Genomic DNA, 19,949 nt, shown 5'->3' with positions numbered 1-19,949 from the left:
GGGGCTGGGGATGTGGCTCAAGTGGTAGCGCGCTCGCCTGGCATGCGTGCGGCCCGGGTTCGATCCTCAGCACCACATACCAACAAAGATGTTGTGTCCGCCGAGAACTAAAAAATAAATATTAAAAATTCTCTCTCTCTCTCTCTCTCTCTCTCTCTCTCTGTCTCTCTCTCTCTCCCTCTCCCTCCTCTCTCACTCTCTCTTTAAAAAAAAAAAAAAAAAAAAAAAAAAACAGAAGAAGAAGAAGAAGAAAGATTTGTTTTGGTTGTTTGGAGTCTCTTGAAATTCCATATGAATTTTTGAATGAGCTTTTCAATTTTTTAAAATATGCCATGGGAATTTTGATAGGGATTGCATTGCATCTGTAGACCAATCCCTTTAGATAGTATTTTCATCTTAGCAAGTCTTTCAGTCTGTGAACTCAGGATTTTTCCATTATTTTTTTTTCAGTCCCCCTCAGCAGTATTTTGTAGTTGTAATTAATTTCTTTCTTATTTGCCCGCTCTTCTTTTTTGGGAGGTGGGGTAGTGGGGATATAACCAGGGGCAGCTATATCCTCAGCATTTTATTTTCAGACAATGTTTCACTAAGTGGTTTAGGGCCTTGCTAAATTGCTGAGGTTGGCCTTGAACTTGATTCTCCTGCCTCAGCCTCCTGAGTTACTGGGATCACAGGTGTGCACCACCATCCCCTGCTTGCCCTTCCTTCTCAAACTATCTGTACCAGATTTGTTGACATATCAGAAACCAGTGAGAGCAAGGGAGGAAGATTACCTCTAGATAGGGAATAGGGGTGGGAGAGAAATAGAGGGAAGGGGAATAGCATGGATGTTGGAAGGAGACCCTCATCATTATCTAAAATACATGTATGAAGATGTGAATTTGGTGTCAACATACCTTATATACAATCAGAGATATGATAAATTGTGGTATAAAGGTGTATTAAGAATTGTACTCTCTCTCTCTCTCTCTCTAAAAAAAAAAAAAAAAAAAAAAGCGCTGGGAATGTGGCATGCGAGGCAGCCCGGGTTCCATCCTCAGCACCACTTACAAACAAAGATGTTGTGTCCGCCGAAAACTTTTTAAAAATAAATAAATAAATATTAAAATTTTCTCTCTCTAAAAAAAAAAAAGAATTGTAATGCAATAATAATAATAATAATAATAAGAGAGTTCATATTTAAAAAACTTATGTGCACACAATAACTTGTACATAAATGTAAAAAAGCAACTTTGTTAATAACAGCTAAAAAGTGGAAACAACTCACAAGTCCATCAATTGATGAGTAAATCAAAATTGATGGGTAAATCAAAACCAGTGGATGAATACAATGGAATATTATTTGCCAATAAGAAGGAATAAAGTGCTGGTACATGGCACAACATGAATGAACCTCAAAAACATCATGTAACTGAAAGAAGGCAGTCACAGAAGACCATGTGTTATAGGATCTCACTCATATGAAATGTCTAGAAAAGACAAGTACAGAGAGAAAGCGGAATAGTGGCTATTGCTGGAGGCAGTAGGAGTTTGGGGAGGATGATTGAGGGGGCTAAGAAGAATGGTTCTTTTGAGGGGTAATGAAAATGTTCTAAACTGATTATTGTGATAGATACACAATTCTGTAAACATAGTAAAAGCTACTGGATTTTACACTTTAAATTGACAGATTGTATGGTATAAGAATTATATACCAACTAAATTTTATATGTAATATAAAATACATGTTATATTTTTAAAAAGAAACAAACAAACAAACCAATGAAAAGAGTCTTATACATTTGTCTGCTGTTTTCTAAATTTTGGGTTGTTCACTCACAGCTGTCAATCCCATTTAATTTCTTGAACTCCAGGTACTGTTCAGCAGCTTGGTCTATCTGTTCTTGTTCTTTGGCTATACTTTGACTTTTCAAATATTCTACCACTAGATTTAATAATTTTAACATCTTGATATGAAAAGATGCCAACTGAAAGGTTTTCCAGGCATATGGTTCATATCAGTACACTGAAAAGTCATCAGTATATTTTTCCAAAAGCCATCAATATTTTTTTCCCAATGAAACTGGAAGGATGATCTACTCTCAAAGAATAGAAATGCTGTTTAGATGTTCACTGGTATTTAAATGAGGTGTTTCCTGTGCTTGGATAGATTGTTCCTTGATTGATTGCTTTCATATGCATTTTACTCAGTCAAAAGAATGTATAGCTTATTATGAAATAAAGAATCTACCAGGGCTGGGGATGTGGCTCAAGCAGTAGCGTGCTCGCCTGGCATGCGTGCGGCCCGGGTTCGATCCTCAGCACCACATACCAACAAAGATGTTGTGTCCGCCGAGAACTAAAAAATAAATATTAAAAAATTCTCTCTCTCTCTCTCTCTCTCTCTCTCTCTCTCTCTCTCTCTCTCTTTAAAAAAAAAAAAAAAGAATCTACCAAAATTTGAGTTCTGAACACAGTGCAAGCAGTTTCATTACATTTATGTTACACTTCTTTTTAGTTACTTGACTTTAAGTTGCCCTCATTGAAGTAATGGTTTTATTTTTTGTCAGCTTTCTTTTCTAAAATTTGTGTTTCTTAATAAAAATTGAGTAATTATAGGGTGGATTTAATTTTCCCTAACCCATGAAATTATTAGAGTTCTTTTTTTCTGTTGTATATGGTTTACCCAGTAAGTAAAGGATCTTCTAAAGAGTAAGCTTGTGATTTTATAGAATCAGAATATTTTTGTTCAAGATGTTTTAAGTTTAGGGGGGAAAGTCTAAAATGAAATGCACTGTGATTTAGATGTAAATATTGACACCCCCACCCTCCCAACCTTACCTCCACTTCTAATTTTTAGTGGTCTCATCATTAGCCACCAAATTCATTTTACTTGTTAAGATATTAGTGGTATGTTAAGTTTTGGCTTTTTTATTTACATAAATTTAGTTTCTGCCCTGTCTCCCTTTGCTCAAATGTGAAAAATTAGGAGAAAGCCTTAATTAGATGTGGAAAAGTATTCAAATGCACAATAATATATAGAGCTATATAGCAGCTTATTTTGAAGGAATTTTACAAAATGTGTTAATTGTTCTTTATATTATCTGTAAGCTTGCAGTTACAAGAAATCCCAAAAGTACCAGGCCTTTGAGGTTTTATCATTTGCTGCCTAAGCCCAAAATCAGCCAGTGGCCACTGATTTGGGGAAGAACTAAGCACAGAATAATCTGTAATATACAGTCCTAGAATTGTAGTGCAATTGTATATGATCAGTTATATTTACTAAACTACCAGTGGTTCTAAGTAAAAAACTCAGACCCAGAAAGTAAATGGATTAATCTGACAATATTTTATATTCAAGGTTTATTATATTCTGTTCAACAGAAATGTACATCAGAACATTCATCCAGAAAACCAAGAGCTAGTGAGGGTGCTTCGAGAACAACTTCAAACAGAACAGGTACTGTTATGTAACGTGCATTTATGTAAGGAGTAGATGTTATAATTCCCTTTGAATGTACAGTTAATTACTTTTGAGAAACAGGGACTGTTTTCCTGCTTTCTTTCCTGCCTTCCATTGTTCTATAGGTTGTGTGTTTTCAGATTAAGTATATTGCCCAGTCAACATCTATTCAGATGTTTACATGTTTTTTTAACTTGCTTTAAAAAAGAATAGTTTTCCTATTATTTATTTGTATAGAAATAATCACTGTAATTGGCATTAACTGAAATGTAGTAGAAAATTATTTTTTAAAACATATATACCCAAAGACCTTCAAAGAAATATTTGTACCTCCCCGTTTTCTTCAGTGATCAGAGTTAACAGAACTAGTTAGAAAAAGAAGAAAACTTTTCCTCTCTGCCTCTTCTTTACTTTTTACCTCATAAACAGTATGGTTTATGAAAGTCAGAATAAATGGAATATTTTATACCTTAATACCTATATCACTAACATCAAAAATAAAAATTTTAGCTGGGCTTGGTAGCACATGCCTGTAACCAGGAGGCTGAGCCAGGAGGATCCTAAGTTTCTAGCTCTCCTGGGCAACATAGTGAAACCCTGTCTCAAATGAAAAATGAAAAGGATGTAACTCAGTGGTAAAGCGCCCCCGTGTTTGATCCCCAGTAGCAAAAAAAAAGTTTTGATTGCTTTCCTACCCAAACTTTAGTTCCAATGAAGGCTTATAATTTATCCATTCACCAAATATATTTCAAACTTCTGTCATGCCCCAGGCATTGTTATAGGTATTGGGAATCCAATTGTGAACTAAACAGACAAAAATTCCTACCCTCATGGAACTGAAGTTCCATTCGAGAATAGTTTAAGCATGTTAATAGTGCTGTATTCCAAAGTAATTGTTTTCAATAATTCATGTTCAGATAATGTTTTATAATTTACAATGTGATTTCACAAACAACTATCTTATTTAACCTTCAGACATGCTAAGCATAGCAATTATTATCATTTGCATTAACACATTAGATTGCTAATTACTTAAATTCACACTAGCAATTACATTAATGGGTTTAGCTATAGTGGAGTCACAAATAGAAGTGAATCTTCCAGATTTTTTTGTACCTCAAACCCATTGTTTACCTCCCAGCTTCCTCGGGCATGACATTATACCTATTGGAACTAAAATAAAACTAGTGACTTAGCCTATTCTGCATTGTTCAACATAATAGCCATAAGATTTAAAATTCAGTACTTTAGTCACAACAGCCACATGTGGATAGCAGCTGCCAAAGTGGGTGGTACAGATAAAGATTTCTATGATTACAGAAAGTTCTATTGAACAGCACTGATAATTGTTTTTTGTCAATATCTAAAAAGAATGAGAAACAATGGAAAGGTGAACATTAAGGTTCTCCTTACATTTTTATTTTTGTACTATTAAAACTGGCATGAATAATTACAATATCTGAGTGTGTCCTAGAAATATAGAATATTCTGGTAACTTAGCAGTAATTTGAAATTTTAGAGGTAACTTAGAGGAAATTTGAAATTTAAATTGTGGTTTACAATATTGGGAAACAAAGGGTTTGGGATATAGCTCAGTTGGTAGACTGCTTGCCTTGCAATCACAAGGCCCTGGGTTTAATCCTCAGCACCACCAAAAAAAAAAAAAGGGAAGCCAAGTTCTTTGATTCATTATAGTTAACAATTCATGTTTAATACATCTGATATTTTTAAAATTAGATGTTTTTAATGCTAGCTACTTTGTTTACAAGATATGTCCTGGGTGCTATCAAACAGGTTTTGATAAATGTTTATTGACAAGATAAACATTTCATGCTGGATGCTTTTCTAAGTCCTTTTTAAATTCAAGACCTATATGTATACATAGGCTAGATCCCTAATTTTCCCTTTGTCACATTTTGTATTTCCTAAGTAGTATAATTGCTTCTGATATCCTGCTCTGCTTGTCATACAAGTATATTTAGCATATGAATAATGACTATAGTGAGTCCTACAGATGAAGGCCTTGTCTTTATGGCACTTGTATTCTAGTGAGATCTTTGATATCTGGATTCTTCTTATGCTGGTAATTGTACTCGGTACTTCTGTTCGATCACAACACAACTTTTTGAAGCTCTGAGTTCAAGTTACCAGTGATCTTAAATTTTTCTGCTTCCAAAATGAGGAAGTATTCTTTTCCAAAAGTTTAATTCTGATCTTGTATAAAGTATCACATATATGCAACACTTTGTCTGGAGGATAGCTATGAGAACAGAAAAAGAGGTTAAAAATTTTAAAAAGCTAATAGTTAGAAAATATTTTGACTCTTCTTTTTTTCCTTTTGGTGGTTCTGGGGATCGAATCCAGGGCCTCATGGATGCTAATCTGGTGCCTTAATACTGAACTACACCTCCAGCCTGACATTTCGTACTCTTCAGCTTAATGTATTAGCTCAGCCTTATTCTACACAGAATAACTTATATGGAAAGGCTAAAAGAGAAACTCTTGAATTAATCTAGATTTATTTCTTTAAATGTGTTTAGGAAGGAAGGTAGACACCCTATAGCTTAAAAAAAAACAATATAGCTTTATAACTTGTTAAATTTATATAAGACCTTAAACTATTTTTTTATTTATTTAGTTGTAGATGGACACAATATCTTTATTTATTTATTTTTATGTGGTGCTGAGGATTGAACCCAGGGTCTCACACATGCAAGGCAAGTGCTCTACCACTGAGCTCAGCCCCAGCCCCTTAAACTATTTTTTATAAGACTATTGCATATCTGAAAATTGATGGATTACACACTATTGACAGTGTTCTTTCTTTTTTCCCTCAGTGCTGGGGTAGAACCCAGGGCATTGCACATGCTAAGCAAGTATCTATCACTGAACTATAACCCAGCTTTTTTCAATTTATTTGAAGATAGGGTCTCTATAAATTGTTGAGGTTAACCTTGACCTTGCAGTCCTCCTGTCTCAGCCTTCCAGTTAGCTGGGATTACAAGCATGTGCCACCATACCTGGCTTGACAGTGTTCTTATATGTAATTTAACATTAAAGACAATTTTGAATGCTCAGTATATAATTATGTGTACATATCTTCTTATCAGGATGCACCTGCAGCTACTCGACAGCAGTTCTACACTGACATGTACTGTCCAATCTGTTTACATCAAGCTTCCTTACCTGTTGAAACAAACTGTGGACATCTTTTTTGTGGTAAGCAAACAATTCTATACTTTGGTAGAAGTAACTGTTTAAATCAAGACCTATATGTATACACAGGCTGGATCCCTAATTTTTCCTTTGTCACATTCTGTATTGCTTCTGATATCCTGCTCTACTTGTCATCCAAGTATATACTGCATCTGAATAATCAACTATATGTGTATGTTTTTTTCTATTTAGTACGTTATTTTGCATTTTTGGTTCAAAGGTTAAAAAAATAATTGTTCAGCTTCTCAGTCAATGCATTTCTTTGCATAGTAATTCAAGTATGTCAGTAGCATTAAGGATTCACTGAATTTCAACTTGTTCTTTACTCTGTAGTAGTTTCATTATGCATCCTACCCAGGGAAGAAAGGTTTTTCTTTTAAGAACCCTGTCCAAAACCTTCCCTTAGCTCTACTATCTCTATTTACTCATTTAATATGAAGTTCTTAGTTTCCCTCTCTCTTTTTGGAGGACAATGAGAAACCTAGAACATACAGTGAGAGTACTGATCTCATACTGATGCTTTCCACCTCATTATTGTTGTTGTTGTTGTTGTTTGACTCTCCAGAGGAAAGATTTCACAGAAAATAATGAAATATCATCATTGCTTGTTACAGCTATACAAGATTAGAGGGATGGCCATATGTACTGGACATACTTCACCTCATCTAACCCCATAAATGAAAAAATGAAGGCTCACAGATATTAAGAAATTTTATAAAGGATAACCTAACTGCTAAGCAACAGAGATCTGTTCCATTATAGTTAGTGAAGAATAATAGCAACAGATAATCACCTTATGTGCATTTGTAACCCACATTATTTTATTTAATTCTCCAGATGGCTTGTGAGGTCTTAAACCTTGGTCTGTCTTCAAGTCCTGTGCTCAGTTCTGTATGTGATTGATGACATTCTTAAAACTGTCTTTAAATTTATCTAATTATTAGACCTTTTTATGTTGTTGTTAATAGTACTACTTTGTGTTTTTTGAGAAGTTCAGAATAACTAGGGTTGTTTTTTTTAACCTTTGTACAGACACTAAATAAAAGTGCATAGCAAGTAAAGCAGTATAACACAAGTAATCTACCTTATCACCTCAGACATATCAAGATTGTGTTTTTTTGTTTTTGTTTTTGTTTTTTTTCTTGTGGTGCTGGGGATTGAACCCAGGGCACTTTACCACTGAGCTACATCCCCAGCCCTCACCCCGCTTTTTAGGGGCGGGGACATTGTCTCTTTAAGTTGCCAAAGCTGGCCTAGAACTTGTTATTTTCCTGCCTCAGCTTCTTGAATAGCTGGAATTACAGGCAAGATGGAGGCTTAATTGTTCCCCAAATGTATAAGTTTTCACATAAATGCATACAATGATCCTATAAATTGCTTTCTCCCTTTGTTATAATGTTTGATAAAAAGCATAGAATTCTTAACTACATTATTATTTGTGCTGTGGAGGATGACTTAAATATATAAATACCTATCATGCAATGCTGGGTTTTCTATGTACCTTAACCTCATCCCACCTTGCTTCATCCATTAATAACTTCTTCCCTAAGGAGCTAACAAATTATAAAACATTTATTTCTAGTTTTTAGTTTTGTAGTTATCTCTTGGAAATGTTAATGATCTGCAAAATAATGGAAGATCAGATGGGGAAATATTACTGGCCATCAGAGACAATAGAAAGCTTTCCCCTCTCAAACCTTTGGTAGATATTCTTAATCAATTTGACACTCTTCTCTTTTGAGTCTGGATAAGTCCTTACTCAACCTCTAGCACAGTCCTCCAGGAAGGGTTAGCAGTCAAAGAAGCAAGATGAATTATTTGCCAACGTAGGTATAGCTAATTCATTGAGTAGATTATCCTGTCAATTGAAAGATGGCTTGTATTGTGTTCTTGGTTTTATCTCTGATTCTAAGGTAATAGGGTAGATTCCTTCTGATATCCTGCTGTACTTCTTAATAAGCACTTTGATTTAGTGTCTGTAGGCTCAAATGTTTAAAGAAGAAAAAAAAAAACCTAGTTACTCAACTTCCCAGTAAACAGAAATATATTTCTTTGGGTACTACTTCAAGTATATTAAACTGTATTACAAGAGCACTTTGGCTGAATTCCTATATAAAAAACCACACCTCTTTTACATTTCATTGAACTAAGAATAAATAGCAACAGATATCACCTTACTTTCATTTGTAACACACATTATTTTATTTAATGATCCAGCAGGCTTATGAGATCTCATCACTTTACAAATAAACAGATTCAGAAATATTGTGACCCAGATGAAAGCTGAGTCATCTCTCCCACCATTCTATTCACATGGAGACCTTTTTATACGGAGGGGGAGAGTTGAGGAACAGGAAAACATCAAGCATTTAATAGCAGATTTAAGTGAATGAAGTGTTTGGTTTTCTAGGCTACAGTTTTTCAGTGCAGGTAAGTGGCCATGACATAAATTGTAAACAAGGACTCCTACATCCTAATTTGTAAAGAGATGTGAGATTAAATGAGTTTAATGTGTTAAAACACATTGACTTATTGGGTGAAAAAGTATATAAAATGAAGACATTGTGACAAATGGTAATAATACTACTAAGAGATTAATGAATTTTGTTTTCATATAGTCTCTATTTGAAAATTAGATTGCTCGATGTGCTTAATAAATGTTATCTAATACAGTATTCTGGAAGGGTAGAGATATAAGATTATTGTCCAGCTTTTAAACTAATCTTTAAATTGGTGAACCTGTTGTTCCCCACAGGCCCTATAGTGTCCAGTTGGCCCTATGAATTTCCATGTCCAATGGATAAGCTTCTGCTTATTTATTTGGTCACCATTATGCTCACATTGACCATTTCTGCCCATAGCATGTGCTCTTGCTGTTCATAAACCCTGAATTGTCCTCCCTCATGTTTTCTGCCTACTGAATCATATGTATCCCACAAAGTTCAGTTCAGATCCTTTCTTCTCTGTGTTTAACTTTCTACTGCATCCCTCTCTGTACTCCTTTTTATTTAATATTAACCAGTTCAAGATTTAGCTACCTTCTGCCAAACTTGGTGTCCCATACCTGTAACCCCAGCTACTTGGGAGGGTGAAGCAGAAGAATTTTAAATTTGAGGCCAGATTAGGCAACTTGGTGAAAAACTGGGGATGTAGATCAGAGGAAGAGCACCCCTTGAGTTCAATCCCTGGTACCACAAGAAAAATTTGAAAAGATTTAGGTATCTTCTAGCATATTTAAATAAATCACCTTGGTCTCCTCAATTGGGTTACCATTGCTTATTCTGAATTCTGATCTGGAAGAATAATAAGGAACACAGGAAGTTAAGCTAGGTTGCTAAGGTGAGATTAAGACTACAGGGAGGATTTTGGAGGTGAAAGGAGGCTTAGTGTCATGGGAAAAGAAATGTTTCTGGAAAGAGGGTCTCAAGGAGCTCTCAGAGGGGGGACCTTGACTCAGGACCAGGGAGGTCCTTGACATGATGGAAAATAATTTCAACACATTTTTGTAGAGGCAAAGATTTATTTAGGAAAGCAAGAAATAGACTTTCAAGGGAGAAGATAGGCCATCTCAAGAGTGAGAGATGCATTTGAGGGGTTCCCAGCTCTCCTTTAATAGGAAACTTGATAAAGAATGGGTTTGGGGGGGCTGAGGATGTGGCTCAAGCGGTAGCGCGCTCGCCTTGCATGCGTGCGGCCGGGGTTCGATCCTCAGCAGCACCACATACCAACAAAGATGTTGTGTCCGCCGAGAACTAAGAAAAAATAAATAAATGTAAAAGACTTTAAAAAAAAAAAAAAGAATGGGTTTGGGAAGTTATGTAGATCATCAGTCTGGTGATCTCAAGATGAATTTCCGTGTCCTTCCTTTATGACTTTTTACTACCAGGTTTTGTTGTTTGTTTTATTCCATCCTACCTCATTTAGCCACTTGTTCAGATTTGCTTATGGGACTTGGAGGGTCAAAGATTACAGTTATTCTACAAAGAAGAAAATGATTTGGCCTCTTAAGAAACAGATAGTATTTTAAAATAGTCCTTCATGTTATTGGCCTAAAGATTAGTGCTTATCCACTTAGCTCTCCTGCCACTTTTTGAAGTCACATAAACTGGCTCTAGGCGATATTGCCCATCTTTACCTGTTTTGCTGCTCATGAATACCTTCAAGCAGAAAAATCAAATTCATGTAGAATAAGAGTCAATTCATTTATTGAACTGGATTTTAAACTTTATTAGGGCAGAGATCATGTAATATTTTATTTTGGTTCCTTGCTTCATTTTATCTAACTACTACTTAGTTACTATTAATACTTCCAGATTATGGTTACCTAAATTCTTAAAAAAATAAAACTTGTATTTTTGTAACATACATGTCACATTTGGAACCATTTATGCTATGATTTGTTGGTTGTCTTATCCGCCCCCTCTTTGGAATCAGGGATTAAACCCAGGGGCACTTAATTACTGAGCTACATCCCTAACCTTTTTTTATATTTTATTAGAGACAGGATCTTGCTGAGTTGCTTAGGGCCTCGCTAAGTTGCTGAGGTTAGGTTTGAATTCTGGATCCTTCTGCCTCAGCTTCCTGAGTTCCTGGGCTTACAGGCATGTGCCACCATGCCCAGCTTGTTGGGTATCTTATTTACAGTGATGATTATTTTATTTATTTTACATAGGAAATAAAGTATTTTCTATGAAGCCTTATTATTGAAGCAGTTAATATTTTGCTCTATTAAATAAAAATGTTTGTTGCTTAACTAATACTTTAAATAAAAATACTTTTTAATGGCTGGGAATTGTTATTATGCTTGAATTTGCCTGGAGAGTTGGTAGGATGGAGTAAAAATTTGTGGATGGAACACAGTGGCTAACATATGCTGAGGAAGCACTCTACCCAGCTATACCTCCATCCCTAAAAACTACTTTTGAAAAAAATAATGTTATTGTCTTTTTTATACCTTTATTTTATTTGTTTATATTTATTTGGTGATAAGGATGGAATCCAGTGCCTCACTCATGCTAGACAAGTGCTCTACCACTGAGCTACAGCCCCAGCACCTAAAACCTATTTTTAAATAAGGTGACACTGTTAAGTATTTGAAGCTATCACGAGATATATAGACTTTAAAACATCAGTATTAATGTTTTCTTTTTTCCATTAGGTACCTGCATTATTGCATACTGGAGATACGGTTCATGGCTTGGGGCAATAAGTTGTCCAATCTGTAGACAAACGGTAATACTTTATGTCCACAAAACATCATTTATGATTCTTCTTTTACAAACTTTAATAGTTTTTGTATTTTAAATTTTGAATTCTTTTTACTTTTTAGCAGAACTTCATTTATCCAAACCTTCTGATTTTACTTAACAAGAACAACAAAAAATCATTAAGATACCACCAAAAAGGGACATTCTATTTGAAATCTGACAGTTGTAGAAGTTGAGTCTTACCCAAATCATAAGTCTTTATTGTAATACCAGTAAAGAAATATCTGAATTAGCTAATCATGCTTAAGCATATATCTCCTATATGTATTTCTTTGAAAAATTGTTTTTCTTTTTTCACTTGTATTTAATCTGCTCTTTTTTAGTGAAGGTTCTGATATCTTTAAATATTGTATAACATTTTTTTAAAATTTTTCATTTCTTTTAGAGACATAACAATATTTACACAATGGACAATTATAGTTAGTGTAGAAGCTACCTGTGAAAGGAGACAGTATGTTTTTATAAGTGTAAATTTGAAGACTAAAATGTTAGCACAGGTAAAATGTGCAAAATAGTGAACAATTCTGAAAAACCAAAGTTCTTAGTTTTTTTGATACAGTTTAGTCTGTCAGTTATATAGCTTTGGTAATTATATAGCTTTATACTTATTTTTCATTTAAAATATATAATTTTCTGCCAGGTGTGGTTGCACATACCTATAATCCCAGCAGCTCAGGAGGCTGAGTCAGGAGGATCTCCAGTTCAAAGCCAGCCTCAGCAGTAGTGAGGCGCTAGGCTACTCAGTGAGACCCTGTCTCTAAATAAAATATAAAAAAAGGGCTGGGGATGCGGCTCGGTGGTCCAGTGCCCCTAAGTTCAATCCCTGCTACCCCCCCCAAAAAAAACACACTTTTCTGATAACAATTTGTGAACATATTTGTAAAAAATAGCATTTCCTTTAGATGTCTTCCAGTATGCAAAACAAAGTCCTAAAAAGAATAGAGAACTTCCAAAGATGTCTAGTTGAATGCACACTTTTACTTTTTTTCCTCTTGAAACTCCACTAAAACAGTGAAGGGCATTTTGTAAAGGCATAAATCCATAGAGACCAAAAAATAGAATACACGATGGAAGCAGCAATTTTTCAAAAATTTCTTCGTGAAACATAAAAGCCATTAAAAAACACACACACAATACAAAGAAGTACATTTCATTATATTATTACAAAGCAACACTCTAGCAATTACTATCAGATGGAGAACTAGAAACTACCAATAGCCCCAGGAGCACACCTAGGCCTCCTTCCAAATCTCCACCCTGCTCCTTCCTCACCTAGAAGTAGCTACTATTTGACTTTTGTGGTAGACATTCCTTCACTTCAGCATACATGTATTATTTTTAGTTTTGTCCAATCTTAAACTTTATGAAACACACATAGTATGCATTGTTTTTGTGTGTGTGTGTGTGTGTGCATGCACGCCCATATATATACATATATATACTCACATACATGTGTGTATATATGTATGTATATACATATATATGTATACATATATACATATAAAGATGTATATATATCTTTATACATATAAAATATATATATATATATATATATATATAATCTTTCAGCCTTCATTCTGGCTGTCCCATTTCCCTCATCACTAATGGGCTTGTTGTTTTGAGCACAGAGGGAAGTCCACATCATCTTTCTTTCTTGTTTCTACAGTTCCAAATTCTGACTCATTCAGGTTTTATTTTCTCAAATGATTGGGAGGAAACTGATTTTTTTCATATTGCCTCTTTGGCTAATTTGATGAATGAAACAAGGAAGTCAATACTGGAGCTAATTTGCCAATACCACTTCTTATCACCTTTTGCCATTTTCCAGCAACACAGGGACCAGGTAGTAGGTCTTGCATTAAAGATTTCATTCCACCATCTGTCCCTTCTCTTTGACTCTATCCACAACTTTTCATAGGACATATGTAAGCTGTAGTATCTTTTGTACCATCCATAAATTAACTTGAGGCTAATAAGATAGAGATGAAGGTATCTTCATATAATAGCCATTGGTTTCCTAATTGTAGAGTAACTCATCCTAAAGGCAAGGCAGATGACTGGTACCACTACACTTCCTCCTTCATGGGGCTCCTTTAGTAAATGGTCATTGAAATAATAATGTACAGGCTCTGTGCCTCTGACTGGAACACACTCATCACTTCTCTCGGTACACAACACAAACAGTTCTACCCATATTCCATGGTTTAGCTTTAAGTTTCAGTATTTCTAAACACCCAAGTCAAAAGTCCTCTAAAAGCATCTTATAACACCTCCCACGGTGCTATAGAACAGGCTGTAGAACAGATCTTTTATTTGGGGTCTTGAAATCACCCAGGGGAAGGTCCATTTCTTCTTCATCTTTTTTGTATAGGTAGCTCTAATATAGTGCCTGGCCAACAGTAGGTGCCCTATTGATGTTTATTGAAAGAATGCATTTTTATTAACAAATCTGTGAATGAAGAGATGGCCATATCTGTTGTTCCTACCACCTACTGAGCTTAGTCACTCCTTTGCTTAGCTATTTGGAAAGCATTTAGGCAGTGAGAAGCCCTGGTTTAACAGCTTGAACTGAGGAAAGATAAAAAAACAACAGCTGAGATGATTTAAATCTGTTCCTACTCCTTCCCATTTTTATCTTATCACATAACTCATCAGTGACCGTTTTCTATAGGTTGTTATTTTTTTAAATTTATTTTTCAAGATCTATCACCTTCAGATTATCCAGTGTGGTCCCAGGACATCTGTGGCTCATTCTTCTTAAGACCATGGAGATAGCAGGGTTAAACATGGTTCTATAATAGTATCAAGAATTACATCTTTTATGTGGTAATAAAATATTATTCAGCCATAAAAAAATAATGAAATTCTGTCATTTGCAGCAATATAGATGGAGCTGGAGAACATTATGTTAAGTGAAGTTCATCTGGCAGAGAAAGACAAATACTACATGTTCTTACGTATATGTGGAAGCTAAAATTTTATTTCAAAAAAGAAGAAAGTAGTAACAACCAGAGCCTGAGATGGGTACAGGGTAGGAAAGGATGGAGAAAGGATGATTAATGAGTAGAGGTTCAGTTAGGTGACAGGAATAACCTCTGATGTTCTAACGGGATAACTGTGATTGACAACAATTAATTGAATATTTCAGAATAGCTTCTAGAGAGTATCTTGAATGTTCCTAACCCAAAGAAATTATAAATATCTGAGGTGACAGGTGTGCCAATTACCCTGATATTAGTATTACATATAGTGTATATGTATTGAAATGTCATATTGCACCCAACAAATATGTATAATTACTATGCATCAACTTGAAGTAAAAATATATTTTTTTAAAAATACATTTTTTTAATTGTAGCAGATTTTGGTGTTGGAGAGTTGATCCTTGCAATAACTTAATCTCTGTTATGGTAGCAAAGATATATTAAATACTAGTGAGAATATGGAATCATTACTTTAATACCAAAGTAGAAATGCCTGATTTTCTCTCTTAATATAATAGGTATATATTTTTTCCCAATGGGTATATATATATATATTGTGTCACTTTACTACTGAATGTTTTCTAATCATTCTTTTATCTTCAAGTATACATACGCTCAAATAGAAAACTATTGAACTTTTCCTTGGTGTAAATAGAATCAGTGTTTGGATATGGTACCTATTTTATCTTATATGCATTTGCACTTGATAAGGCAATAATAACTTGTCCCCCTCCATGTTGCCTTTTATTAAAACAAATGAGTGAAATATAATTTAGAACCTTTTTTCATTCTATTGAATAATAACAAAGTGAAAAAAAGTAATGATAACAGAAGGTATAACAGCTTTTTTTTTTTTTCATGTAATGTACAGGTAACTTTACTCCTAACAGTATTTGATGAAGATGATCAGTCTCAGGATGTTGTAAGATTGCATCAAGATGTTAATGATTATAACCGGAGATTCTCAGGGCAGCCCAGATCTGTAAGTAACCTTATAGCAGGCATAAGGTTAGAGGGAACCATTATACTTTTTGTAAAGTGAGATTTACTGACAAGTATTCTTTGACTATGAAAAATTTCATTATGTGTGTTGGGTCAAGTTTTTACCTTCATCATTGTTAATCACTTAGATATAGCTTTTCCAAAGACCACAAGTTTGCCTTCATAAATAACAAACAAAAAGTATCATAAATATCTTTATGAAAGAGTAACTAGCAAAAAAATAAAAAATAAAAGAGAAAGAAGAAAAACATCAATTCTACAGGTAATTGCCTCTTCCCTCCAAAAAGCATTTGATAAATTAAAAATTTTTGCATTATACTGACTGATTCTGTTTTCTCAAAATCTAACAAATGATTTTAGAAGTGTGTATATGACTGAGTGTGTACTTCATAAACTAGCATATACCAAAGTGGATTTAAGTGGGAAGCCTAAACTTCTCTTCTGAGTGAGCTCCAGACTCTGTATGTCTAACTACTTAGCTGACATTTCTACCTGAATATTTCATAGGCATTTCAAACTTTACATGTGTAATATTAAAGTGATTTCCCTCCTTGACTCATTTTTTCTCAGTCTTGATTTCCTTTAACCTCCATTCTCCTGGTGTGATCTATAAGTCTCTTTATTTCTTTTTCTTTTGGGGGTATCCTGTTACTTTTGCTTCATAACAGTGTCCTGACTCACCACTGATGTGATAATGCAAACCTGCAATCAGAGATACTTAGGAGGCTAAGGCAAGGAAGAGCATAAGTTCAAGGCCAGCCTGGGCAACAGTTTTAGTCATCCTTTTTGCTGCTGCAACCAAAAGACCTAACAAGAACAATTTTAGAGAAGGAAAAGTTTATTTGGCATTCACAGTTTCAGAGCTTTCAGTCCACAAATACTTAGCTCCATTGCTCTGAGCCCTAAATGAGGCAGAGCATCATGGCAGAAGAGTGTGGTCTCAGAGGAAAGCAGCTCAGAACATAGCATCAGGAAACAGAGAGAGCGAGGGACAGACAAGACAGAGACACTACAGATTAGGGACAAAATATGTACCCCAAAGCACACCCCAGTGACCTACCCCTTCTAGCCACATCCTATTTCTCTATTAGGAGATTAATGCACTGATTAGATTAAGATTCTTATAACCCAGTCATTTCATCTTGCATTGTCTCACACATGAGCATTTAACCTTTTTCTCATATCTAAACTATAAGAGCAATTTAGTGATTCCCTGTCTCAAAACAAAAAGTGTGTGTGGGGGGGGTGCTGAGTTTGTAGTGCATGGCATAGCATCCCTGGTTTCATTCCCCACTTTACTTTTTTTTTTTTTTTTTAAGTCCTGTTTCTCTGAGTCACTTGCACCTATCATACTAGTGCAAGTCACCATCATCTTCTGCTTTGGATAACTGCAGGGGCCTCCTCATTTCTTTTTTCTCTGCTTAGCAGCCTAAATAGTTTGTTCAGATCATGGTGCCCTTGTGTTTTAAAACTTTCAATTTTGGGGGTATTGTTCCCACCCTTTTTTCTGTGGTTTGAAAGGCCCTAGTTGAACTGGTCTTCCCTCTCTAATCTCTTATTCCACTTCTTTTCATTTACTGTGCTTCAGCAACACAAGCCTCCCCCTCTGCCCTCAGAATATACTCCAGGTTCTTCCCACTTTAAAACATTCACACATGACATTTCTTCTGCTTGAAATGCTTGTCCCTTCACTTTACTTATGGCTACCTTCTCATCCTTTGGATGAGAACTGTCTTAAATAAGCCACCCTCAGAGAGGCTTCCCCTGACCACCAACTGTATTCTCTAGTTTTGCCTTCTGTGCATTTTCTTCATGCCACTTATCACAAACAGTACTATAATCAGTGAAGCAAGGACTATGTCTATTTATTTACTACTATATTTCCAGTGCTATGTTCAGTGCCTGGGATGTAGATCCTTAATATTTGTTGAGTAAACTGAGTTATCTTTATAAGAATTGATACTGTTGCTCCCAGCCAAAAATACTAAGCTATTAAAGTGGTTCAGTATTAAACAAATGTGTGCTTTTGTGCTCCCTTGTTCTTTGTTCTGTCAGGTACCATTTTTTTTTTTTTTTTTGGTGTTTAAACAATAAGAAAAACTAAATTTAAACATTGTTGTCCTTCATAATTATTTAGAAGCCCCTCTGCTACTTTGATCCAACATTTTTTTTAACATATCCTCAGGTATATCTATAGAATGATTCTTTGAAAATTCATCTTGTTTCAAATTCAAAATTATCACTGAACTTAAAAATCATTTTGATGGCTGGGGTTGTGGCTCAGTGGTAGAGCATTTGCCTAGCATATGTGAGGCACTGGGGTTGGATTCTCAGCACCCATATAAAATAAATGAATAAAATAAAGGTTCATCAACATCTAAAAAAATATTTTCAAAAATCATTTTGAGATTTTTTAATTCAAATTTTTAAATGTGAAACATCATTGCTCATTATTTTTTATAGGAGTCAAATATTTAATGAAAAGACATGTTATATGATGAAGTTATAATAAAAAGAGTTAACTCTTTGATATTCTACCTCCTTCAAAGTTGGAGTTAAGATTATACTTGATATACAAGGGTTTCTTGTAAAGTATTCCATATTTTTTGCCTAATTATTATAGATTTTGTATAAATGATGATACCACTTTAGAAGTGAACAAAATATCTCTTATAAAGAACAGAAAGATATTCAGAAGACATATTGGCTGGTCATGAGAATATTTAAAATATTTTACCATAGACTTTGTGAAAGTTATGTAGCTGTTTTTATTTATTTTTAAGTTTCTTCCATACCTAGAGAAAATTATCAAAAGAAGTCATTCTAAAAAGATCATTTCTGTTCTCCTGTGACTAGTTTTCCAAAAGTAGTGAAAAGAAGATAAGTGACAAGCTATGTAGCTGAGTTTTTAAAACTATTTTCTCCTCACTCAGTTCTTTGCATTTCTCTTTCCTTTGTCCTCTCAACATATTTGGTACTTGCTAAACATATATGCAGAGTTAGATTTTTATACAAATCAAAATAACAGAACTGTAGGCAGAAGAATGAAGAGAAGTGATTTCACTGGAAGACAGCTATTCTTAAACAGCCTTCATATCTTTAATGTGTAATATTTAGATGTTATCTGATAATTTACAGAGTTCATATACAGACTCTCTTTTAGTTCTTAGTAATCTTTGGGGATTACTTTTTAAAAATATATTTTTAGTTGTAGATGGACATTATAACTTTATTATGTCGTGCTGAGGATTGAACCCAGTAACGCATACATGCTAGGCAAGTGCTCTACCACTGGGACACAACCCCAGCCCAGTGATTACTCTTTTTTTCTTTTAATATATTTTCTTAGTTGTAGATGGACACAGTACCTTTATTTATTTTTATGTGGTGTTGAGGATCGAACCCAGTACCTCACATGTGCAAGATGCACACTCTACTACTGAGCCACAACCCCAGCCCAGGGATTACTCTTAATTAATTACTAAATGTGCACTTAGCTGAATTATCTCTAGTAAGTTAAACAACTGTCCCCAAATTCACCAGGCTGATATTACACACTATAAAATTCACACTGTAAAGCTGACACCCAAGCATAAGACTCAGACCAATCCAGTACACTGGTTTCTTGGTTTGGTTTATTTTACTAACTCAAAATAGAAATAATCTGAGTTTTGCATGACTGTAGGTTGAATATCCCTTATCTGAAATGCTCTGAAATCCAAAATCATTTTGGTGACAATGAAGAAGTTTTGGCTTTTGAAGAGAGTCAGATTTTAGAGCATTTTGGATTTTGGAGCATTTTAGATGTCACTTTTTTTTTTTTTAATATTTATTTTTTAGTTATCGGCGGACACTAAAAAATGTGGTGCTGAGGATCGAACCCGGGCCGCACGCATGCCAGGCCAGTGCGCTACCGCTTGAGCCACATCCCCAGCCCTGGATGTCACATTTTTAAATAAGGAATGTTCAACCTGTATATCCCATAATTTAAGCTTATTGACTCTAGCTGTTTTTCTTCAATTAAGACCTATTTTATAA

General features: G+C 34.7%; 2 protein-coding genes across 5 annotated transcripts in view; one reads left to right on the top strand and one right to left on the bottom strand.

Moving 5' to 3' along the window:
- Positions 1-19,949, bottom strand: part of Hook3 (hook microtubule tethering protein 3) — a 166,811-nt gene that overhangs the window by 135,206 nt on the left and 11,656 nt on the right. The gene's annotated exons all lie outside the window — the stretch shown is intronic.
- The window catches only part of Rnf170 (ring finger protein 170), a 38,922-nt gene that overhangs the window by 15,980 nt on the left and 2,993 nt on the right, over positions 1-19,949 (top strand). For all 3 annotated transcript variants that reach the window (XM_040268287.2, XM_005342506.5, XM_040268285.2), the window contains exons 3-6: positions 3,364-3,439; positions 6,553-6,661; positions 11,817-11,890; positions 15,781-15,891. In XM_040268287.2, coding sequence (XP_040124221.1) covers positions 3,364-3,439; positions 6,553-6,661; positions 11,817-11,890; positions 15,781-15,891 — 370 coding nt within the window. The remainder of the gene's footprint in view (positions 1-3,363; positions 3,440-6,552; positions 6,662-11,816; positions 11,891-15,780; positions 15,892-19,949) is intronic.

The sequence above is a fragment of the Ictidomys tridecemlineatus genome, chromosome 14 (assembly GCF_052094955.1).
Source record: "Ictidomys tridecemlineatus isolate mIctTri1 chromosome 14, mIctTri1.hap1, whole genome shotgun sequence".
NCBI classification, from domain to species: domain Eukaryota; kingdom Metazoa; phylum Chordata; class Mammalia; order Rodentia; family Sciuridae; genus Ictidomys; species Ictidomys tridecemlineatus.
The sequence above is the reverse complement of the archived record's forward strand: the minus strand, read 5'-3'. Positions and strand labels throughout refer to the sequence as shown.